Raw genomic sequence first — 16,183 nt, 5'->3', positions numbered from 1 at the left:
CTTAAGATAAAATAATTTATAAAAATTATTACACTACTTCTTTTTTTATAAACTAATAGTCTTTATTAGTAGTAATTATAGTATAAAGTATTGCTATTATGTTTTCTGCCTTTTTAAACTAAAACTATTCTAATTTAGCTAGGTGTTCTTACTCTAAAATATTTCTTTACACTACTAGCAGTGTTCTCTAAACTAAACGCTATGCGTGCGCGCCTATTTTAATAGTAATCTATATAAATGTCTAACCTATTAATAATTAAAACTTACCTTTTATTCTTTACTATTTATGTAGTTATTAATTTTAGGTGTGCATTTAGTATAGTAGCATTTAAGTGTTATTAGAGGTGTCTTAAAAGTCTTTTACTATTAAAGTAGTAAAAGTAATTTAAGGCATTATTAAAAGTAATTTAGTAGTTAATTAAGGTTTATTAGAACATGTTACTATGCATTAACTTTAAATTAAGTAGAGTATAGCTTAGCTAGAGCGTGTTTAACTCTAGAGTTAAAAAGTAGTTAGTTAGACATTAGTAGTTACTTTTAATTCTAATAAGTTATTAGTAGTCTTTAAGTTTCTACTTTAGTGTATTTTTTATAACTTTTCTAAAAGTAATTTTAATTGTAAAGGATAAAAGTTCTAAACTTAAAAGCATTAGTTAATAAAAAGTCTTTAGTATTCTATTAATAAACTAAATAGTTTAATATAATAGTGTATAAGTATTATAACCTAAACTAAATTAGACACATTTTAAAGCTTAAACATAGTTAAATAAATAATTACTATAATATTATAATAAAGCTATTACTAGTAAAAGCAAGTTTTTTAATATAATGTAACAGCACAGGCAAGATAATAGGTCTAAATGCAGTAGAAATCCACTTAGAGGCATATAGAAGTGCGTGGGGACTTAGAACCTAGGAATTTCTATTAACACCTATAAGCCTTGTATAAAGGATATTAGAAAACTACTAAGCTAGCTACAGGGGCAAGGTGTGACTAAATACATAAGGGAATAGAGGTAGCAGCAGAGGGCTAGGCAGAGTTAGGGCCAGGTTGAGGTCGGGGCTAATACGAGGGCCTTCCGGAGGTTCTAGGCGACTTAAGATGGAACGATTCATGAGAATCGTTACAAGTAATAGAAAAAAGGCAAAGAAGTAAGTGTAAGCTAAAGTAAGTAAGCTATCTTAAAGACGCTATAAAAAGATGCAATTAGACTATGCATAACGTGTAAACATGTACGCAAGAAGTAGAAGTAGTCTTTAAATAATATTTTAGGTTATACTATACTATAAAATGCTAAAGCGGGTTGTTATAGGCTATAATAGAGTGCGTTGTAGTGTGGTCTTAGCAAAAGTAAGCGACTTGAGTGTGTGAGCGACTTGCCTGTGGGTACGTTAGAGTATAGACAGGTTAAAATTCTACACGCGTTTAGACCTTTCTCTACTAATTATAGTTAGAATTTAGGGAAAAAAATACTATTTTATAGCTACACCTTATCTTTATATTATATTAAATTTTAAGCCTATTTAGATATTTAGAAGTAAAGATATTAAAATTTTAACTCTATTATTATACTTTTAAATAAGCTAATTTATAAACAAAATTATAAAAGTGTAACAGTTATGTTACAGCTATCCAACCTCTGAGTACCCTGGGCTTGGCACTGTGTATATAGGCTCCTCGACCTCTGTAACTCTGCCTCCAACCCTAAGGTTTACTCTCTCTCTCTCTTGTAGCTCTGCTACACACCCCCTATCCTGTATTCCCTCTCTGTGCCTCGTGCTTCCTGCTCAATACCTCTCACAAAAAGTCTCTTAGACAGCTAATAAGAGGAATGCTAGCTACAGGGGTAAGAAACTGCTAGCTCCTAGGGTATACTCCGTTTAGAGTAGCACTATGCATGGTGGTTTGTGCGTCCTCTCGTCACCCCAGATAAGCTAGCCGAGATAAGAATGTGGTTCTTCACCTCTCACCCCTTTCCTGTTTAGGACTAGCACTCTTTTAGCTACTATATATTTACCTCTGAGATGTCTCAAGCTCCAGAGACCTTACATCTCACCTCAATATACCTAGGTCGTCTCTCATTACCTAATTGACTGCTCCATGCTCTCCACAATTCTTCAGCTCTAACCCTGCGATACTTACCTCTCAGGATTAGGTAGTTATTACGTAGTACACCCAGGTGTTAAACCCATTTTAAAGAGGCCCACTACGAGACTTGAAGGAAGGGGAGCTTTAGCCGGTTTGGTGTAATCCCTGAGATTATCCCAACTTTTGAAGCCATTCTATAGTTTTACGAGCGTCTCTCGGAGCAGCTCTCCTCCGTTGATATTAACGAGTCAGATGCCCTGGAGATTATCTGGTGATTAACGTTTGGACAGGGTGGGAGAAGCTGGAGAAGTACTACTGTAAGCTCGGCGATTCACCCACGTACTATGCGGCAACTATACTCCACCCATACTACAAACTCTACTACGATAACTTATGGAGATGGTAGCCAGGATGGCTGGAGAAAGCAGATGCTCGATTTTAGGACTTGTGGGCCGAATACAAAGGCAGCTAAGGCTGGCCATCTCCACCCCGAAAAATGGTCCGGATTAGTAAGTACGTCGGTCAAGCTCCCTTGGGAAATAGAGATGAACGGAGCGACGAGTTCATTCGCCGGAAGTATGAGGAGCTAAATCTGCCCTGGGACCATCCATTTTCAATTAATCCGATTTCCTGTTGGATTACCTACCGCTATAAATACCCAAAGCTCTCCCAGCCCGCCGTAGACGTCCTATCTATCCCAGGTCCAAGCTGTGAGCACGAGAGGCAGTTCTCCGAGGTTGGCTACCTTCTAAAGCTCTGGCGGTCTAAGCTACAAACATATTTTACCAACTATTAATTATTTAATCAAGTTAATTAAAATTCTAAGTGTAGCTTAACTTAATTACTAATTTAATAAAGCAATAATTAAATTAATTAAATTAAATATAAGTAATTAAACTAAGCAAAAGCTATTAAGCTTCTTGCTTGTTAACAAGTCTAGGCATTACAGAAAAGACCGACAGATGTGTTGCAATATCTGGGTTAGAGACCTGTATTACGCACGCTGGAAGGTGCCAAAGCAGATACGGCATCTTCCAGCCGTATATTCACAGGAATCTCTTATTGTAGCAGTCAGACGGGGAGAAGACGGAGCGGATTGGGTACGAAACCCAGACCGTGCCATCTTGGTTATGGATGGCATATAGTGGAGGCATTCAGTTCATGGACATTCCTTTTAGCGATGTGGATTGGAATGATGAGCTTCGATTAGCAAGGAGCGCAAGCATTTGTTCTTCAATACCTCCAAGGGGGAGGAAAGGCATGCGTTAGTTACCGACATAGGAGTTTTCCGTAACTGTAGACTGGGACAAAGTGATATAAGCTACGCCATCTTGGACTCAAGCGAAACAGAAAGAGGGCGGATTTTGTATGACATCAAGGAGAGCGAAGGTCTTAATGCTGAACGGCGTGCTGTTGTTGGGAGGAAGTCTGAACATGGGCCGAGGAATAAGACGTACTACATATTAATTGTCAGGCCAACCGGTGTGGATGGCGAGTATACGAGGGTTGGAGTTGGGTGGATTCAGAGTGGCTACTACGTGATTAAGAGAACTCGTCCATAATTCCCCCATTTGTTCTGCATGTATCGAGCAGATCGGCGGAATCATTTTCACGTGATCAGAACACTGACGTATGAATGTTCAAACTTGACGTAACTCGCAAACGCGCAAACACGCAGCGATGCAGCAGAATATTGAATTGGAGGCTGTGTCATGATTTAGATGGTTTGATTGGACCCACTTGCATCGTGCTTTCAGCTAGGTATTGCTTATATGCTTAGTCACGCGCCCTACCAGGCAACAATTGCTCAGGTGCACGGGAACCTGAAACAAGACAAATTTGGAATATCGAACAGTTTTTAACGACAAAAAGCATACTTGGTGGAGCGGTGTGAGACAGTGCCATTAAGAGCCGCTGGGTTCGTCATCACCTTCTGCTAAAGGTGGACTGACGTTCTCCGTCCTCTTCCACCGTCTCCAACATTGTTCACATACAATCTCATACTTAAACTTTTTATAATGCATATACATTGACACGGCTGCCATGTCTCATATGATTTCATTCGTTCTATCATGCCTGTTTACAAGGCGAGAGATGGGGTGGGTTCACCAGTTGGAGGAGATGGAATGGAGAAGCATAAAGTTCCTCGTGCGTTTTCACCTAGTCTCTCTTCACCGTCACTGCCCCCATTCACACACACCAATTTCATTTCTAACGATCATCGAAAAACGAAGACAAACATCATATCTTTCCCACAACACCAAGTTCCTTCTCCGGAAGAGATGAACCACCAGCGGAAGAAAACCCTGGAACGAAAGCTCCAATCAGCTAAACAAGCCGAGTCTCGTGATAGACGCAACACACCTTATCCAACATTCGAGTTCTCGAGGATGGGAACGCAAGTTGACGGTGTCTGGTACTGCTGCTGCAGACATGAAAATCAGCTCGTCCACTATCACGGCGATCATCCCTTCAAGTATTTAGATTGCGGCTCCTGTGGCCATAAACTGTGCTCCAAATGTTTCACATCCAACATCTTGGCACAGAGCGTCTTAACCCAATCCGACCCAGTTCCAGTACCTCCATTTTCACAAGAGGAGGTACCTTATGGTCAAATTTGTGGGGGTTGTGGCCTCACGCATAGAGCGAAACGCGTCAAGAACCATACCTTTGGACACCAATTAGCAGGAGTGAAGTTTGGAGACATTATTTGCCCGTGTGGCAGAATATCAAGTGAAGACTGGTTTCGGTTTGGTATTGGCCGGAACGACGATTATCGACACGATCCAAACAATTGCTACGTTCGATCTCTAGACAAGAGGATTCGAAGGACAGCGCAACAATTTCGAGCTCAAGTTTCCCACCATGAGACTGGCCCTCCAGACTACGAAACGCTCCCACCTCGTCCGATATGTCGCCGCCAAGCTCCAAAGGATGTCAGTGCGGAATCTCTGCCACCATACAGCAGCCAGGATCCCTTCCCACGACCCGAGATACGGAGGGTAGTCACTGCCCCTCCCATGGAGCAGTTCTCCTTGCAACGGCGAGGCGCGATCCGCTACAAGTCTGATACTTATCGTCGATAATAGGCTAGATGGGGGGAACAATACCACTCAGCATGATGCACCCGCCTTCGTTTATGTAATATGGCCCAAGCAAGGGGTTTTTGAGTGGATAAGGAATGGGTTGGTGTACTGATATAATTAATAATAATTGAATAAGCGTATGAACTCTGAAAACCCTTCCGCGATAGCTTACAGACCCAATGAAGTTAATGAAACCGTAAGCTTCTCTCCGCTATATTTTAGAGTTAGAGAAACTTGGGAGTGACCCTTGCTGTATTGCCCTGTCCAACTGGTAATGTAACTAGAAGTGAAGCCTTCCAGCTTCCTTTCAAGGTTGAAGCTTTTTTTACATGTAACCTCGCGGTTGTTGATGCGACACTCCTTTTATGGTGACGAAGAGGTCGTCCGTAAAAGAAGCCACCACGTCACTACAAAGAACATTGTGTAAAGTGGGTACTTCTACAATGTATGAAAGAAGTCCTGATCTTACTTATATAAGGGTCCAGAGACCTCACAACCTAGTCTCCTCTACCTTAGGCAACTACTTCACTAAGCTTAACTACTAGGTTCACGAAACGCAAAATTTTAAATGGCAAATCATTGCCCACCACCTTCTGGAATTTCTAACTGAGATCATTGATTATCTGCACGGGCCATCGGTGGAGCGCACATATCCCAGCGAAACCAGAGTTGATATGAGAGATCTCGCAAACACCCGACTAGTTTGCGAGGCTTTCAGAGACTACACGGAGCCTATATTCCGGGAACACTATTCAAACAATTCAATCCACAAATTAGAAGCTAATCCAGCATGCAATTCCTGCAGAAGTTTTCTGAAACTCCCTCTTTAGCTCATTCAGTGAAACTAGTGACCTTTATGTATGGTACCTTCTCGAAATTACCTAGGCCGTATTAATGAGAAAGAGCCGCAAGAGTACATGGAGCTTAGCGTTTATAAGGAACTGTAACAAATCTATGAGGACGAGGCCTCGTGGCTCTCCGACACCCGGCCAGGTAAGGATTCCGATCAAGGCTTCCAACGGGCCGTACTACGGTCCGTACAAAGTGAACCGTAACGGTCACGTGTTTAGTACAAACGTACTAAGTTCATAAGCCGCACTATACAGTTAATAATGCCCTAGGTACAGTACATAGTACAGATTATATTACCCTTTTAGAAAGTTTTTATAGTAATTCTAGAAAAGTAGAAGGACTTTAGTAAGTAGAAGGTCTGTAAAGAGAGCTTTTAAAGCTTTAATTAGCTAAAAGTTTTATAAAGGCACTTAAATTTTTTTTTAGAGGTTTAATTTATCTATCTGCAGTTTATTATCTTAAAAATGCCTATTATAGACTATTTTCTATTATAGAGTTATCTATTTATGTGTCTTACTGCTTTATAGGCTTTATCTAGTTAATTAGATCTCTTTATTATCTATTTTACATAGTCTTATAGGCTGTAGAAGTTAAAAGCCTTTTACACTATGTCTTCTACTTTATCCTATAATAGTATACTATTTGTAGCTAAAGATTAATTATAGTAGTTTCTAAAAAACTATAACTATAATACTAGTGTTAAGTTTATAATTAATTAAAATAATATATAGCTATTAAACTTAAAATAAGTGTTACCTTTAGCATAATTAAGTTACTAAGTAAAGAATAAAACTACTTTATAAAGTAATTATACACTATTAAAGGTGTAAGCTTATAGTGTAAATATAATACTTTTAAAAAAGTAAAGTAAAGTAATCTACTTTTTGTAACGGCGCAGGCAAGACAATGGGTCCGAATGCGGTGGGAATCCACTTAGAGGCATATGGGAGTGCGTGGGGACTCTAAACCTGGGAATGCCATTAACACCTATAGGCCTTATACAAAAGGATATTAGAAAACTACTAAGCTAGCTACAGGGCAAGGTGTGACTAAATATATAAGGGAATAAGAGTAACAGTAGGGGGCGGGGCAGAGTTAGGGCCAGGTTAAGTTAGGGTTGAGCCAGGGTCGGAGCTGATACAGGGACCCTTTAGATAGGTTCTAGGCGACCTGAGATAGAACAAGAATTGTTACACTACCCCCCCCCTCTGTAGACTAATAGTCCCTATTAGTAGTTATAGTTTAAAGTATTACTGTTATGTCCTCTACATCTTTAAACTAAAACTAGTCTGATTTAGCTAGGTGTTCTTGCTAAGTATTCCTTTGCACTGCTAGCAGTGTCCTCTAAACTAAACGCTACGCATATAGTTATTAATCTTAGTTGTGCGTTTAGGGTAGTGACATTTAGGCGTTGTTAGAGGTGCCTTAAAGGTCTTTTGCTATAGGGTAGCAGTAATAATTTAAGGCATTATTAGGGGTAATTTAGTAATTAATTAAGGTCTATTAGAACACGTTGCTATGCATTAACTCTAAATTAGGTAGGTTTAGCTTTAGGTCCTACAGAGGCGGGTTCAGCTGTTAACAGAGTGGTAGTTAGTAGTTAAGAGTTAGGCATTAGCAGTTGTCTCTAATCCTAATAGGTTATTAGTAGTCTCTAAGTTTCTACTTTAGCGTATTCTTTATAACTTTTCTAAAGGCAATTCTAATTATATAAGGATAAAAAGTTCTAAACCTAAAGGCTTTAGTTAACTAAAGGTTAATAAAATCTAGTTTATAAACTAAATAGTTTAATATAACAGTGTATAAGTATTATAACCTAAACTAAATTAGACACATCTTAGAGCTTAGATGTAGTTAAACAAATAATTAGTGTAATATTATATAAAGCTATTACTAGTAAAAGTAAGTTTTCTAATATAATGTAACAGCGCAGGCAAGATAATAGGTCTAAATGCAGTAAGAATCTACTTAGAGGCATATAAGAGTGCGTGGAGACTCTAAACCTAGAAATGCTATTAACACCTATAAGCCTTATATAAAAGAATATTAGAAAACTACTAAGCTAGCTACAGGGCAAGGTGCGACTAAATATATAAGGGAATAGAGGTAACAGCAGGGGGCAGGGCAGAGTTAGGGCTAGGTTGAGTCAGGGTCGAGCCAGGGTCGGAGCCGATACAGGGACCCTTCGGATGGGTTCCGGGCGACCCGAGATGGAACAAGAATCGTTACACTTTTAGCTTTACTATTAGTGTTATAAGCAGGGCTTTTAAAGTGCTGTAAAGGTAGTAGATAGCTATAACTATATTATTTAGCACTTACTAAAAAAGTATAAAGTTAACATTAATAAAAAGCTTTTACTTAATAGTGTATAACTACTGTAGCACTTATAAAAGGCAGCTAGATAAGCAGTAGGCTTGTTATAAGGGTTATCTTATACACTATAGTAAAAGAGTTCTCTACATAGTGCCCTAGTTAACTAAGTTATAGTGTAGAATTAGTTATTTAAAAAAGCTATTTTATTAAAAACTTATAGTCTTATTAGCTAAAATTACATAAATTTTTTTACTACTTTACTATATTCTACTACTACACTTTTTAAGAATATCTACGCTGCACTTATATAGTAAAAGAAAGAGATTTAAATAATACTAATTACTATACTATTAAAAATTATACTTAGCATAGATATATAGTGTTTTAAAAACTACTTTTCTTTTTTTATAGTAGTAGCTTACTTTATTAGTATACATGTATAGGCTACTATTATAAAAACTTTATAACTAATAATAGCTAAATGCTTTACACACTTAGTAAAACTTTTTAATTAGCTTTAAAAACTTATACAGTAACTATACTAGTAGTGTGTAAGCCTTTAAGATAGCTGCTATTATTAATAAGTATAATATTATATTAAAATTTAGCTGCTTTATTAAAGATAATATGTTAAATAATAATAATAAGCTTATTTAAAGCCTTAATAAAAAGCTTAACTTACTATATAAGCTTAATAAACAGCACTAAATCTACTATGCTACTTATATAATCTAGGTAGTTATTAAAGCTATTATATATAGTAAAAGTGTTATAAAATTTAAGCAAAAGCTTACTAAAGCTACTTTATATAATTAATTTAAGCTATATAAAAAGCATAGAGTTATTAGATAACTTTATAACTTTATAAATAGCATACTAGCATTATATAAGTGTATAAAGCTTTTTAAGACTTTTTAAATTAATATTATAAAAAAGAACTTAATTTAGTAGTTTAGCACACTTACTTTAGTGTGTAATAGTAGAGTACACTAGCACTTAGTTTACTTTATACTATTACACTGTTATAAGCTTAAAAAGGTTATTAGTTACTTTTAATAGTAATAAAAAAGCTTTTTTAATGCTAATAAAAAGACTTAATAAGCTAGCTTTAATACCTTAGTAGATTTTATTACTAAAAATAATTAAAATAAAATTAAGCGCTTTAAAAACTTTTATTGCGTTTACTAAAAGGTTAACCTTCTAGCTAGCACAGCAGAAGGATATATATAGACAGATAGCTGTACGCGACACACCCCCTAGCTTAAACTATAGAACAAGAGAGGTAAAACATAGTAAAATAACCTTAACACACTCTTCCTAGCCTAAGTAATAGAACTTAGAGACAGATTTAGTAAAGTAGCCTCTGTAATAGACGCACTACCTAAATGCTTTTTGCTAAGCGTAGGAATTAAACACACAGTGCTTAGGGATAATGCAATCCTACTAGTAGAGTAGGGAGAGCAGAGATGCAAAAATAATTTTTGTGTGCTAACTATCTACACTACGCTGTAAACTAGGCTTATAACTGTTGCGTTTGCTAAAAGGTTAACCTTCTAGCTAGCACAGTAGAAGGATATATATAGACAGATAGCTGTACGCAACAACTTTTTAGAAAAGTTCTTTTAAATAATAAAAAGACTTTAAGGCTAAGGCTTATTTAGCTTACTATAAAAAACTATAATAAAGCTTTAGTGCCTCTAAATTTACTTTAATTAAATAAAAGTAATTACTACTAATAAGCTATGTAACTTATACTTTAGAAATACTATTAAGTTTAGCTATTAAAAGCTTACTACTTACTAAAATAAACTAATTTTTAATTTACTAGTCTTATACTATATAGTTACTACTATTTTTAACTTTTAATTATGCTTACTTTAGTTTTAAAATTACTAGCAGCATTATAAAAGCTAAGTAGATAAAGTAACTAGGTTAATAAAAATAATCTTTAACTAGTATTTAAATGCTAAAGATAAGCATAAAGTTAAAAATAAGCTATTATCTTTTAGGCATTATAAGCTGCTAAGTAGTAACTATTATAATAATAATTATAAAGCTTACCTTTTTATTAACCTTTTTCTTATAATAAATTAGCGCTTATATAAGTATAAAAAAGTATTAAATAAGCTATAGCTTTACTATAACTTTATAAAAGCTAATTACTATAAAGATTACTCTTTATTATGTAAAGAACTTTTATAATAGTAGCTTACTAAAGGTAAAACAGCTTATTTTATTCTTTTTAAAATTACTCTTAATTTTCTTACTATTCTAGCTACTAGTTATAAGTGTAAGAGGTGTTTTAGCGCAGCTAGTTATATAGTAACTAATAATTAAAGCTTACTAAAAAGTGTAATAATTAAGGCTATTTAACTTTAAAAGAACTAGCTATAGTATAAGGTAGTAAGCAGTAAGCTTTTAGACCTCTCTGTGTAACGGCGCAGGCAAGACAATGGGTCCGAATGCGGTGGGAATCCACTCAGAGGCATATAGGAGTGCGTGGGGACTCTGAACCTAGGAATGCCATTAACACCTATAGGCCTTGTATAAAAGGATATTAGAAAACTACTAAGCTAGCTACAGGGCAAGGTGTGACTAAATACATAAGAGAATAGGGGTAACAGCAGGGGGCAGGGCAGAGTTAGGGCTAGGTTGAGTCAGGGTCGAGCCAGGGTCGGAGCTGATACGGGGACCCTTCAGGTGGGTTCTGGGCGACCTGAGATGGAACAAGAATTGTTACACTACCCCCCCCTCTGTAGACTAATAGTCCCTATTAGTAGTCACAGTTTAAAGTATTGCTGTTATGTCCTCTGCATCCTTAAACTAAAACTAGTCTAATTTAGCTAGGTGTCCTTACTCTAAATTATTCCTTTGCACTGCTAGCAGTGTCCTCTAAACTAAACGCTATGTGTGCGCGCCTGCTCTAATAGTAATCTGTACTAATGTCTAGCTAATTATTCCTTGCTATCTATACAGTTATTAATTTTAGGCGTGCGTTTAGTAAGGTAGCATTAGGTATTGTTAGAGGTGCCTTAAAAGTCTCTTGCTATAGAGTAGCAGTAATAATTTAAGGCATTATTAGGGGTAATTTAGTAATTAATTAAGGTCTATTAGAACATGTTGCTATGCATTAACTCTAAATTAGGTGGGGTATAGCTTAGCTAGAGCGTATTTAACTCTAGGGTCAGAGGGTAGTTAGTAGTTAGGCATTAGCAGTTATCTCTAATCCTAATAAGTTATTAGTAGTCTCTAAGTTTCTACTTTAGCGCATTCTTTATAACTTTTTTAAAAGCAATTTTAATTATATAAAGATAGAAAGTTTTAAACCTAAAGGCTTTAGTTAACTAAAGGTTAATAAGATCTAGTTTATAAACTAAATAGTTTAATATAATAGTGTGTAAGTATTATAACCTAAACTAAATTAGACACATTTTAGAGCTTAGACATAGTTAAATAAATAATTAGTGTAATATTATAATAAGGCTGTTACTAGTAAAAGCAAGTTTTCTAATATAATGTAACAGCGCAGGCAAGACAATAGGTCTAAATGCAGTAGGAATCTACTTAGAGGCATATAGAAGTGCGTGGGGACTCTAAACCTAGAAATGCTATTAACACTTATAGACCTTATATAAAAGGATATTAGAAAACTACTAAGCTAGCTATAGGGCAAGGTGCGACTAAATACATAAGGGAATAGAGGTAACAGCAGGGGGCAGGGCAGAGTTAGGGACAGGTCAAGTCAGGGTTGAGCCAGGGTCGGAGCCGATACGGGGACCCTTCGGGTGGGTTCCGGGCGACCCGAGATGGAACGAGAATCGTTACACTCTGCTCTTATTACTAAAAAGAATTAGTTATTTTATAGTTAATTAAACCTTAATCTTGTGTCTTTAAAAACCTATAATCTTAGCTGTTTTAACTAGAGTATAGTGTACTTTAATTAAATTATACTACTTGTACAGATTACGTGAGCTGTAACAGTTACAATACGTACACCTACCTCTCCTCCTCCCTGTCGTACGAACGTACCCAAAATCTCACCTGCACAGGCCTCAAAATCGCCCAATTGTACAGTACTACGCCTCGTTGGAAGCCCTGATTCCGATATAGTAATTGTTCCCTGTTAATTCTAACTGGCAGACGAGAGCCGATCGTCCTTCCAACGAACCTCGGAACCCAACCCCCAGCTTCATATCCGCGGCTCTTCTTTCGTCCACACCCCTTGCAATAAAAGATTTGTCAGAAAGATAAGATTCTGCATTTAAGGTTTATGATTGCAGTCTAACCTTGATAGCTACTAAATCAGTGACAAAGTGATTCCCTCCTTCTCTAACTTCCCTTGAGGCACTTGAACGTAGAAGGTGAAGGGGAAAGTGACTGCGGGGCCAAATTCGAATCAATTGGTCCTGGCCAATCTCCACTCTACACAATTGACGCTTGGACGCATTGATCTAGTTATTATAATCGATAGACCCACATTTTCTCTATTGACCCTATTATTTTAGCACTGACGAGGGTTACAGCTAGTACCACGAGTTTCGGTCTAAGTCTAGAAACCATCAAAGCTTTATCAATTCTGATTTAGGGGGATCTTTAAGAGTTTACAATGAATATCGACACTAACTTTTATTCTGGAATCTTTAGGCAACTGTGAAAACAGGTACAAGACTTATTGTAAGGAAGGGTAGTATTGTTCAAAATTGCCTGAGATCATAACACCTAGCCTGAGCACTGCTCAAGTAAATGCAAGAAAACGCGCTCGATTATTTACCTTTTCACCAGTGGGTAGAAAGTAGCTTGGCGTGGAAATGAAGAGAAATTTGTACCAATCTCGGGATTTTGTACTACTCTGTCTTCTTCAGGTACTAACACTTTACCTTCTAGGAGCACTAACTGCCTCTAAGCACAGAAAGTAAAACAATTAGTAATGGCTGCCACCACTCAAATTCCACCATCACGCCCACAAGATCACTGATTGCGCCCTTCCTCCTGACTACCGTTCAATGGACTCCTGGCTGTGATATCCCGGCTTCTACTTCTCAATTGTAAGATAGATGCCCTATAAATGCTAAGCATTCCCTCATGCAATGATTTTATAGAAAGCAGAGTCGTATATATTTGTAGAAATCTATAGAACATCGAAAACCTATAGAGAATCGAGCTTCTCTCTGCTCGAATGTATGACTAGACGAACTTATCAATAGCTCTTGCTACCCTGCCTTGTGTAGCCTATGGGATACCTCGTCGCCATAGCTTCCAGCCCCTTGAAATACTATCTACCATTCCATAAGAAGCAAGTACAAGCTACGCTTATTCTCAAAATGATTCAGAACTATGTACACCATATTCTATCGAATATTAAACCGCGGCCACTCCTTTCCTGTGTGGCATCCACAAGGACACTTACCATTCTTGAACTCGATCTTTGAGATCTGTCTCTCCTCTTACCTATTCTCGCCAAAATACTCGTATTTGGTTTCCCCGGTCAAGCCGCAGCGGCTGCACATGCTGAAGTATGGCATGTGGTATTTGCGTTTGGATTGGAATCGGGGAACGCTGGTACCATGTTCAGTGCCGGACGGGAAATGGCGGAGGACGAGGAAAGTATTGCGGTCGGCGCTGAACACCTGAGAACAATGGGAGCGGATGAGCAAGTTGAGGTGGTAAGCACCCGGTTGGTGGCCTATGTCAGACTTGTGGTCACAACTGTTGAACATATGCCGTTGACCTTGTATGCTTTCTCGGGGTCGAAGATAAGGGGTAAAGGGAGTGTCATGACTTGGTTCGAGAGAAGCCAAGTTCAATGTAGAGTGTTCGGAGAATAGTTGAGATCATTGATGATGGTACAGTGAATGGCAGTGTATCGTGTGGTGATAATATTGGTGAGTTTACATCGTGATTAATGCATTTATTAGTAGATAATCTTAACTGGTCGACTCAAGGACTCCGCGGATTCTGAAAGAGCTGGAATATCCTCCCACTAGCACCAAGAAAGACTCTAGGGACATGATATGGTGTTGAAAAGCAGCGAACGAGGATGTAGAACATGATACAGTAGTTCAAGACAGAAATTTGCATCTTGTTAAAGCCCCACCTAATTATAGCAAGGGTTTTAACAGGTAGACTCTGTTCTAGCCATGTCCCGCATCATGTGACAACATGCTGTGCATGCAGTCTCTTTGTTTCCGGCCCCTGGACGGCCCTCGACACGCTTGATAAGACAAAAACCATGTCTGAAATCCCACGACTCTTGGAGCTGTCTAGTTTCTCATTATAATTCACCAAAATTCGAGCTCTGGCAGCGACCATTTCTGCTATATTGTATAGCAACGAACTCGGCCCAGAATAGTGTAGTCTCAATCTACCATAAAAACTTCAATATGTGACTACATAACGCCAGATTATAGGGATAATGATAGCCGTTCGAAAAAAAAATGATGTTCTGGAAGTTCTTTCCAGTCAGCATCGTTCTTCATTACGCTCGAAAACTTACAGCTCAAAAAGCACGAAATCATCAATTGCGTAATTTAGACTACCCCTATGGCAGCAACCACTTTGCCAAAACACATGTTTGACTAAGGCCCGTTGGCGTCAGATTCCACCTTCCCCGCAGTTAAGAGCAGAACCTGTGAAGAATCGACGCTTGCATCCGCAAATTGGAATGTAAGACCACAAGTAGGCTATAAAGTGCGATACAAGAAGCTCGCCGACTCCTCCGTGGGCTGGCTTCAGGGATTACCGATAGCGCGCCGGAAGCACCTTACCGACAGACGACTGAGCGGTCTTGCGCACAGCAAGCTGGACGAAGTGATCGTCAACGAAAACATCGAACTTCTGCCCACGAGGCGAAACCCGACGAAGGACCCTTGCGAAAGTGCAATTGTAAATGGATATGCACAGGTAACGAATGTTAATGTCTTCTCCAGGACACAAGGTTGAACGCTCACGCTCAGAACGAAAATGAGCGCGTGCGTGAACGCACTGACACCGCCTCCAAAAGGTATTTTGGAACATCTGAAAGAAATAATGTATCGCGTATCAGCCCAGGAAAAGATATGCTTAATTGAAGGCTGGAGTAGGACGATAACAAATATAAAGCTCGAAAGGTGCGGAGGAATAGAAGTAACGGCTGATACCATTCTAAGGGAGTATAATAGCCAGAGCTTGTAGAAGAACAGGAATAGGCTTCTCATCCGCCGGGATAACTAAAAGCCGTGGTAAGAGCAAAGAGAAAAATGGTGAGCAGCATGACTGCAGCATTCAAAAATGAACAGATATGAAGTTTAGTAAATCACTTTAGTACAATTCGTGACAAACTTATTGACGTCATCAAAGGCCTTCCCTAGCCTTAAAGCCAACCAGAAATATCTTTAGTGATATAGATGGATGAGACAACGGCTCGGTTTGATGGCATTAGTGTGTTGAGTGGAGGATTGAAAAGTTATGGACCTAGTGAATGTTGAGCTTCGAAGACTAGCTAGCCAGATCCGGTCTGGCTTGGTCTGGCCAATCATCCCATGAATGTCAATACAAGATAAATATCTCGTTGGGACGGGTATTAGAGTGAAGAAAAGGTATACCAAAGATAATGTACGAGGGGAAAGAGAAGAGTAGCTTCGGAAGTACTAAGTAAAAAAAGACTGTCGTAGTTAGACTCGTTCAGTAGAATTGACATACGTTTGTGGGGCTTCATCTTTAAAGGGTAGCTTTTTCCTAGCGCAGTCAGTGCATCTTCTAATACTTCCGTGTATCTTCGGCCGCACCACGCTACCCGATGAGGCTCTTCGGTTGGAAAACCGAACCACACAGTGCGCCCACGCACGAGAGAGGCAAACGAGCAGAC

The 16,183-nt window shown here is 38.2% G+C and overlaps 4 protein-coding genes across 4 annotated transcripts; 3 read left to right on the top strand and 1 right to left on the bottom strand.

The window, feature by feature from the left end:
* Nucleotides 1-2,345: 2,345 nt before the first annotated feature.
* On the top strand, nt 2,346-2,495 carry BDR25DRAFT_214477 (uncharacterized protein; the record flags this gene model as incomplete). Its single annotated transcript, XM_033684797.1, has 1 exon — nt 2,346-2,495. A coding segment is annotated over one exon (150 nt), but the record flags the coding sequence as incomplete, so codon positions are not given.
* Nucleotides 2,496-3,941: 1,446 nt separating this feature from the next.
* Nucleotides 3,942-5,412, top strand: BDR25DRAFT_109533 (uncharacterized protein). The gene is made up of 2 exons (XM_033683549.1): nt 3,942-4,237; nt 4,324-5,412. The coding sequence occupies exons 1-2, from the start codon at nt 4,133-4,135 to the stop codon at nt 5,173-5,175; spliced, it is 957 nt and encodes a 318-aa protein (XP_033551370.1). The 5' UTR covers nt 3,942-4,132; the 3' UTR covers nt 5,176-5,412.
* A 6,670-nt stretch (nt 5,413-12,082) lies between these two features.
* Nucleotides 12,083-12,900, bottom strand: BDR25DRAFT_351048 (uncharacterized protein; the record flags this gene model as incomplete). Its single annotated transcript, XM_033694807.1, has 4 exons — nt 12,083-12,119; nt 12,341-12,546; nt 12,627-12,762; nt 12,818-12,900. 4 exons carry the CDS (start codon nt 12,898-12,900, stop codon nt 12,083-12,085), a joined length of 462 nt encoding a protein of 153 aa, XP_033551369.1.
* Nucleotides 12,901-13,083: 183 nt separating this feature from the next.
* On the top strand, nt 13,084-15,610 carry BDR25DRAFT_351047 (uncharacterized protein; the record flags this gene model as incomplete). Its single annotated transcript, XM_033694806.1, has 19 exons — nt 13,084-13,121; nt 13,155-13,202; nt 13,308-13,385; nt 13,440-13,460; nt 13,493-13,518; nt 13,594-13,722; nt 13,771-14,145; nt 14,190-14,235; nt 14,283-14,354; nt 14,396-14,421; nt 14,476-14,491; nt 14,515-14,598; nt 14,634-14,661; nt 14,695-14,761; nt 14,800-14,909; nt 14,959-15,240; nt 15,267-15,312; nt 15,341-15,506; nt 15,553-15,610. 19 exons carry the CDS (start codon nt 13,084-13,086, stop codon nt 15,608-15,610), a joined length of 1,716 nt encoding a protein of 571 aa, XP_033551368.1.
* Nucleotides 15,611-16,183: the final 573 nt, after the last annotated feature.

Source organism: Lindgomyces ingoldianus (genome assembly GCF_010093535.1).
Source record: "Lindgomyces ingoldianus strain ATCC 200398 unplaced genomic scaffold BDR25scaffold_6, whole genome shotgun sequence".
Classification (NCBI taxonomy): domain Eukaryota; kingdom Fungi; phylum Ascomycota; class Dothideomycetes; order Pleosporales; family Lindgomycetaceae; genus Lindgomyces; species Lindgomyces ingoldianus.
The sequence above is the reverse complement of the archived record's forward strand: the minus strand, read 5'-3'. Positions and strand labels throughout refer to the sequence as shown.